The sequence below is a fragment of the Lycium ferocissimum genome, chromosome 4, assembly GCF_029784015.1.
Source record: "Lycium ferocissimum isolate CSIRO_LF1 chromosome 4, AGI_CSIRO_Lferr_CH_V1, whole genome shotgun sequence".
Lineage (NCBI taxonomy): Eukaryota > Viridiplantae > Streptophyta > Magnoliopsida > Solanales > Solanaceae > Lycium > Lycium ferocissimum.
The window spans coordinates 10024081-10031624 of record NC_081345.1 but is presented as its reverse complement, the minus strand read 5'-3'; the positions used below and the strand labels follow the sequence as shown (position 1 = coordinate 10031624).

General features: G+C 36.6%; 1 protein-coding gene across 1 annotated transcript; it reads right to left on the bottom strand.

Moving 5' to 3' along the window:
- Positions 1-1741: 1741 nt before the first annotated feature.
- LOC132053723 (actin-related protein 2/3 complex subunit 3-like) lies at positions 1742-7054 on the bottom strand. The gene is made up of 3 exons (XM_059445832.1): positions 6842-7054; positions 2457-2565; positions 1742-2370 (listed from the first exon to the last, which is right to left on the bottom strand). The coding sequence occupies exons 1-3, from the start codon at positions 7052-7054 to the stop codon at positions 2030-2032; spliced, it is 663 nt and encodes a 220-aa protein (XP_059301815.1). The 3' UTR covers positions 1742-2029.
- Positions 7055-7544: the final 490 nt, after the last annotated feature.

Below are 7544 nucleotides of genomic sequence, written 5' to 3'. Positions count from 1 at the left end.
TAGAAGCGTTAATCTCTATATCCTGTGTAGGCACAATTGATCGGGAGCTAAGAAATGATCTCTTGGAAAATGCTAGCCATCATTTATTTGGAGTTCCATTAGGTCGATAAGCAACATTTAATAATCTCTCACTTGTTTCCTCCCGCAATTGCTTTAGGTAATTCCTGAATTGCTCTGTGATCAACTATGACAGTCTAATGAGTTAGTTTAGAATCATTAAGGAAATAATCTTCTATCAAACGTAAGAGTCGCAAAATTACAGAAAGATCAGAAAAAATGTGAAACCAAAAGCAACAAAATCATTTTAACATCAATTGCGCTCAAGGAAAGATCAAAGTCAACATAATGAGATCGACACGAAAGAATACACCCACCTTTTGAACGTATTAGATTTAAAATGTTTCAAGTCTCAACCATGTTTCTCAAATTCTCTAAATATGTTACCGAACCCGTGTCGGATCCTCCAAAAATACACTACTTTTGGAGGATCCGTTGGTGTCTTTGAAGAGTCCGAGCAACATAGAGTCTCACAGTCACAGATATAGGGAAAACGACACATATTCAATATATATTTCACATGGTTGAAAGGAATAGGTATGACAATAATAACAGGAAAAAAAGAAGAAGAAGAAGTCTTTCTTATGTTGCTTCAAATTTTAGGAGCCTCCAGATATTGAGGAAGAGAAGGAAGGGAGAAAAGAACAAAACACTTTAGCTAGATCTAGAGGGTCTGCTTGTTCATCACTAGGCACAAATTGAAAAAATAGATCAATAGCAATAAAACGAATGGAACTCTGGATAATATTCTTTTATACAAACCTTCTAGTTTCAAGCAATCACCTCTTCTTTCTGATGAGATGATAATACAGTTCAAGCCTAATTTAAGCTTTTATCATCATAGATGATTAGTTGATTATATCTTTAGAAAGTTATCCATTTTTCTTGCTGACACCACCATTTCATAAAATCCAGCACTAATTACCAGTATTGCAGTATATTCGGCGCCACATCAAAAACTTATTGGCTTTACTAATCGAGAACATTCTTATGGTACTAGATATATAGTAATCTGATATATGCCATCATAAAGCTTACAATAGATGGTAAATTTTGAGATGCAAATGCTTTTCAAGGCACGGTCAAGATGAAATGGTCGCATCCTTTAATCAAAACCCCTTCTTTAATTTTGTCTATTCATGAGAATGTCGGTTCATCTAAAGTAATACAAAAACAAGAATCATATTTTCTTATCAAACTGGACAGGGAATGTGTGCATTGAAAGTAAAACACATAGAGAGAATAATACCAGGATATGTTACTTTTTTCTCTGCTCGAAACTGAACCAGGACAATGATAAAAGACAATGAAACTTTAGATCAACATGTATTGTCTCTCTACTTTACTACATAGATCAACATGTATTATCTCTCTACATAGATTAAATGCAAATTCATATCTTTCTATTGGAGGCTTCAAACCATATAAAGTATGTGTATTCTAAATGTCCAATGATAAATGAAATTATCATTATTTATTGAAACATCATAATCTAGCTGAAAATATTCTTTTCCTACTGCTACTGTTAGAAAAAATATCATTTGGACCTAGCATACCCATAAGAGGTGCTAGCTAAGTGAGCTGGCCCATTAGTTAATCTAACCCTAAGCCCTGACGGTGTTTATATAAACACCATTATGGGTGTTGGTAGACTGACTGTAAATCGACTAGAGAATGGCCGGGGTTAGAAATCTCTGTAATATCAAAAGGGAATTTAGGCTGTGGAACTAGGGTGATTCATTCAGTCACGTGAGGATTGCCAAGGACCAGTGATTCGATTCGTGCTTGCTACATACGATCTGCTCTACCAAGGAGAACAATCATGAGCCTTCAAACTAGCATTTAATCAAATGATTACAACTACAAATTTCAATTAGCATTTTAGGCTGAGCAAGTAGAGTGAGGTAAACAAGAATTATTTCCTCCACTTGTCTTCAAGAAAGAATTTGAGTAATTCGAGAGTGCTCCTTCCTTAATTTCCAACAACACAATAATCTAAAAGTAGCAAATACTTGGTAGTGAATTCAAAACATAACTTGCCTGCTTCCTGTTGAGACTTTGGTGAAGCAAATAAGCCTGGAAATGGAAAACCTGGCTCCCCAGGTATGACAATTTTTTCCAAACCAAGGTTAAATATTGACCTTTTCCCTTCAGCTAAAGTTCTGCAGCCTTCTAGCCTCTTCAATGCCAAATTGATATACAAAGTCAAATAGATGAGAAGCTTATCAGTTGAGCTTTTAATATCAAAGTTCCTGAAGAAGATATTTGCTCGAAAGAATGTGATTACTTCATCCACGATATCTAACGGTGTATCTGCTAGAAATTAATAGTAAGATGAATATCACTTTTAAAATATGTAAAACATAGTCACTGGAAAGATGGGATGCACCAAGTTTAACCTTGTTCTGTATCAGAAGCAGGTTCATTTATATGGCTTTTTAGAGGCAGTAAAGGACACCCACAAGCTTTGGTAATTCCTTCCTCATCAACAAAACTTGAATGATAACCCTGCAATTAATAAACTAAATTGTTTTTGGTATAACACATGAAAATAATTTAGGCTTAGCCACCCCATCAAAAAACTGTAGAGAATGAAATCAAAGCTCATAAATTCTATAGAAATAATCCAGATAGGTACTTAGAGATATTTCTTTTCCCATACCATGTTCTTGGACGCAACTTCCTAGCCACAGAGTAAAAACAAATCTGCAGATACAATTATCGAGCATTATTTTAGACAGTTCGTTGGCAACTCGTATTAATTCAAAAGGAGCCAGACACAACGTTTAATTTATAGGTTTACTTCACCTTGTTAAACTTCAGTAACTGATGAATGCAAGTTGTACCCTAAAATTTGTTACTTAGCGATACCATATTTTCCATTTTCTTTTCACCTTTTTGGTTTTGTTTCTCAATTGATAAGTCCTGTGCTTTACCTATTTGTGTGCTTCTGATTGTATCTTCTTTATGTTTCCTAAGTGAGATACATTTTAAACAATGATAGCAAATTAATTTTGTCAAAACCACATCACGTTACTAAAGCTACATTCCGTATTTTGTCAATTTAATTTAGTTTTAGAATCCTGTAAAACATTTTTAATCAGAGCTAATACAAGCAGATATCATTAAAATGTCAGATATAAGCATATACAAATGCTTCAGGTGTGGCCAGAATTCCATACCAAATCAAATGTAGAGTTGAGGGGAACGAGTTGGATGGAGAAATAAAGCAGTCCATTCCAGATATAGGACAAAATCATCAAAAAGAAATAAATAAACGAATCAAGGAAGACCTGAATATTGATTAGTAAAATAGAACTTGATCTTGGAATAAGAAACTAACAAATCAGAGTTCCAGATTAGTGTTCAATTGTAAACACTAAAATTTGATAAAATAATACTACTATTTTTTTTTTATTAAACATTAAGGATGGAGATAATTAAAAATGCCTTTTGGAGGAGTCACAATACTACTGGATATATTGATTAAGTTCCTAGGAGCTTTCCGTTTTAGTAGGATCTTGATTGTGCCAATGAACACTTGGTCTGTTAGAGGTTTTTTTTTTTGGGTGAAAGTGCTGACACCAAAAAGTCTCAGGTTCAATTCTCTCCAGACTCAGTATGTCCAATTTTCTTGTTAATATTCTTCATCTTATAGGTGTATATTTTAGCGTGTTAATTTGCACTTGGGTTTGATTTCTTAGATGGTGACTGTATTAATAGTTATTATCTCAGAAATTTGATTCCAATATCTTTTAACAAAGCAAGTGATTTTCTGAGTTAATAACTATTAGTCGAGAGTCCATCTGAGAAATCAACTCTTTGGACTCGTTGGTACTTGTTGACATCAAAATTTGGTTGGATCTAGTCCGTACAAAATTTGGGCTAAGTCCAAAATTCAAGTCATATTGACCCAAATCAATATTTTTGATTAACAAAAGCGGATTAAAATTTAATTCAAATCTAACTATATTTTGGGCTGGGCAATTAAGTTGGGCATCTACAAGACGAACAGAACTCGTGGTCTTCATACCCAAAATTTCATTCAAAATTTCTTGGTGGCTACTTTATCGAAAACTCTAACTTACACCTATATATAAAGAGGTCACATACTTCCTTTTGAAGGTATCTTGACCGGTGGAAGAAGGGAACAAATGGAGTTGCATAATCTTCTCTAAAAGTCTATGACAAGAAGGAAGTTCGAGAGAAGTCTTTTATCAAAAACAATCCAAAGTGCAGCTCAATGTTTTTGAAGATTCAATACATCACCAAAAGTCCATCTTTATTTCAAGAAAGATTCCAAATCAACCCTCGAATCAAGGTGAATGTAATGACCCGCTTTGTCGTTATAGGCGTTATTCTCTTTTTCCCAAAAATGCCCTTCTTGTAGATTCCTCTCGGTAGTACTTAACTTATGAGATGGGTAATATGGTTCCCAGGGTAATCGGGTGAGTCTTGATTTGTTCCGAGGATTGAAGAATCGTCTACTTGAAATTAGCGGGTAAGAGTTGACCTATAATCAATTTCTGAGAGTTAGTAGAAGACCTAGTATGTTCTGGTACAGGTGCGAAAATGGCGGGCTGCACCTGCGAGTCCGCATCTACGTTGCTTCCTCCGCCTCTCTGGAAAATGGAAGAGTTAATGAGTTCCACCTCTGCGAGCCTCAATCCGCAAAAACGAGGCTGCATCTGCGAGCCTCAGTCCCCTTCTGTGGAATCGCTGGAAATCAGAATTTCCCTTTTAATACCTTGTTTCCAAACTTGAACCTCATTTACTCCAAACACATACCTAGACCTACGGAGCTGGAGGAAGGCCATTTTTTAGGGTTTTCCAAGGTGGTTCATTTGGGGTAAGTTCCCTATCCTTATTTTATGATTTCATCTTAGATTAGTAAAGGTTTTTTTGGGGGGAAACTTTTTTTTGAAAGAGAGTCTATGACTTATAAACCCTAGGTTATTAAATGGTTTTCTTAACTTAGATCAGGGATTATTTTGGGCGGAAAGCCTAATGTTTAGCTTGGGTAAGTTATTTCCAACTCTAGTTTATACTTTTAAGGCGAATCTTCAAGTGGGTTAATTTATGGTTTTCTTAAAATTGGGGGTTTGGGGAAGATTAGGGGTACTAAAGCTCATTTGGGGGTTAGAAATGCGTGAGAATTAGGATGTTGATTGTTCGAGCTTCGAGTTGACTAATTTTACTAATTAGTTTCGATTTTTCCCCTGTGTGCCGAGGTCGTTTCTCTAAAGGTCATTTTCTAGTCCTTCCAGGAGTATAGTACCGTGGGTGTTCGTAGAAACGTTGCTAATATAGAATACTTATTTTGATTAGACCTTGCTTCGTTCGGATGCGTTCTAAAAAGGGTAGAAGCTCAAGATGGATAGTTTGTGGTTCCTGTTCTGCTTTGAGGTAGGTTACGGTCTACTTATGTCTAGACCCCGATTAGCGAAGCGTATTTAGATAATAGTTGTTGACGGAGAAAGCATGATAGGCCTTCGGGAATGGTGTGGAAGTAGATTCAATTAGGTTGGTATTGTCAGCTCTTATGTGGGCTTGTCGCCATATTTATTGTGTTTATGACTAGCATTAGTGTGGACTATTTCTCTACACTATGTTGTACCTCATGAATGGAGAAGGATTGTATTTGATGACGTCTTGTTGAGTGTGGTATTCCCGGCATGCATTACTGAATTCCTGACTTAGGTTATTTGTGAGTTGATTCATTGATTGTTGGGCATATGTTTTCTAGTTCCTTGTAAACTTTGTGTTGAGGTTGATTTCATGCATGACATTGCATCTCATTTGTGACTTGTTACGATTGTGATGGAAATGATGATAAAAGTGAGAAATTGTAGCTTTCAAGGTCTTTTCCGGAGAGCGTAAAAGAAAGAGAGAGTTGCCGTTATCCGAAGTTATTACCGGAGGTAAGAGTGTGTTCATGATCCGAGGTCATATACTAGAGCGAGAGAGTGTACATGGACTTTGCGGGTCCCTCATGGGTCATGGCTATTGAGGCATTTCCCTTAGCATGTGTGTACAATGGAAAAGGGTATGTGTGGCAGCTCTAATTGCATTGCATAGCATCAACATTTATTAATCCATTCTTGATTGTTAGTTGACGCATTTGTTCATAGAATTCTTGTTGATGAATTATTGAGTTGTTGCTTACCTGCAAGATTCTTTTATTTAGAAATGTGATAGACTTGAGGGTTAGAGATTACTCCTAGGGTTATGATCTGTGAATAATGAGTCATTGTGTCTTTATATGTGGTGAATTGCTATCTGAACGTGTTTAGTGACTGTAATCGATTGCTTATCTGCTCTACCTGTTTATTTATGCTCATTTATATGCGTTATCTAATCGTTGCCAGCCTATGACACCTACGAGTATGTGTGTTTGTACTCATACTACTCTTGTTACACTCTTTGTGGAGTGAAGAGTTGATTTCAGGTTTGTGTTCGAGACCTCGTGTTAGATCCAAGGATATCATCAAAGGTGTTCGGGTGATGCTACAAGCCGGACCTGCAGCCCGGAGTCTCTTCATATATATTTTGTCCATCTTATTCCTACGGACAATATTTATTTCTTTTGGAGTTTGTTGTTCATTTCAACTTTGTAATTTCTTGTAGAAGCTCTTGTACAGGTTAAGACCAAGTTTTGGGAAGTTCATAATAAAAGTCTTTCTTTTTGCATTGCTTATAATATTATGATTTTATTTATGTTTCAACGTATTTAATTTTTATGTGTCTTAAAAGAAGTCAATGTTTTGGGGGTTGGTTCGCCTACCAGAGGGGATAGTGTAAGTGCCATCATGACCCGTGACTTGGGTCGTGACAAGTTGGTATTGTGCAGGTACTCTTGATGCTCCCGGATATTGTAATGGCCAACATTCACTGGAATGCCATCCAGTATGCAAGCAATCATCAGAGCACGGGTGTACATGCAGTTCGAAGTGTTCCCCGAAGGGCATACCCTGCGAGCAATGATATACTGCCACATCTTCGCTTTAGCGGTAAATGTCCGCAGACTTGATCCCCATTTTTCAGTTACCCCAACGAATCTTATCTCTACTGTTTTCCGGGCACGATTTCGACACTAGCCGCCTCCACATTTTCAGAAGTGTCCTTCTGTCATGCCCCGAACCTGGGCTGGATGTAACATGGCACCCAGTGCCTGACTACAGACCGAGCGAACCAACTGACTGACTGAATCAATATGTGGTATCATAACATACTAAATACGGAAAATAAACTAACACATGCTGATATACTGAAAGTCTGAATGATCATAATCAAAGTGCGGAAACACTAATATGAGTCTAAAGCATAACTGTAGCCAACATAGCTTAACATGAAAAGCCTGCGACTCTATCCAACTGTTACTCTAGTCTATGAAGCCTCTAATGAAGTACTGAAAACACTGATTGTCTATAAATACTAAAAGACTGTAAAGTAATGATAATGCCCGGAAGAACCGGGACTTACCAAAT

What these genes read in the sequence shown, in the direction of transcription:
- LOC132053723 (XM_059445832.1), bottom strand. Translation starts at nt 7,054, where the DNA reads ATGTGGCAGTATATCATTGCTCGCAGGGTATGCCCTTCGGGGAACACT. An exon ending in CACTTACACTATCCCCTCTG is followed by an intron (nt 2,566 to 6,841) that starts GTAGGCGAACCA and finishes TATTAATTGCAG; the next exon opens with GGTTATCATTCAAGTTTTGT. An exon ending in TGCTTCTGATACAGAACAAG is followed by an intron (nt 2,371 to 2,456) that starts GTTAAACTTGGT and finishes AATTTCTAGCAG; the next exon opens with ATACACCGTTAGATATCGTG.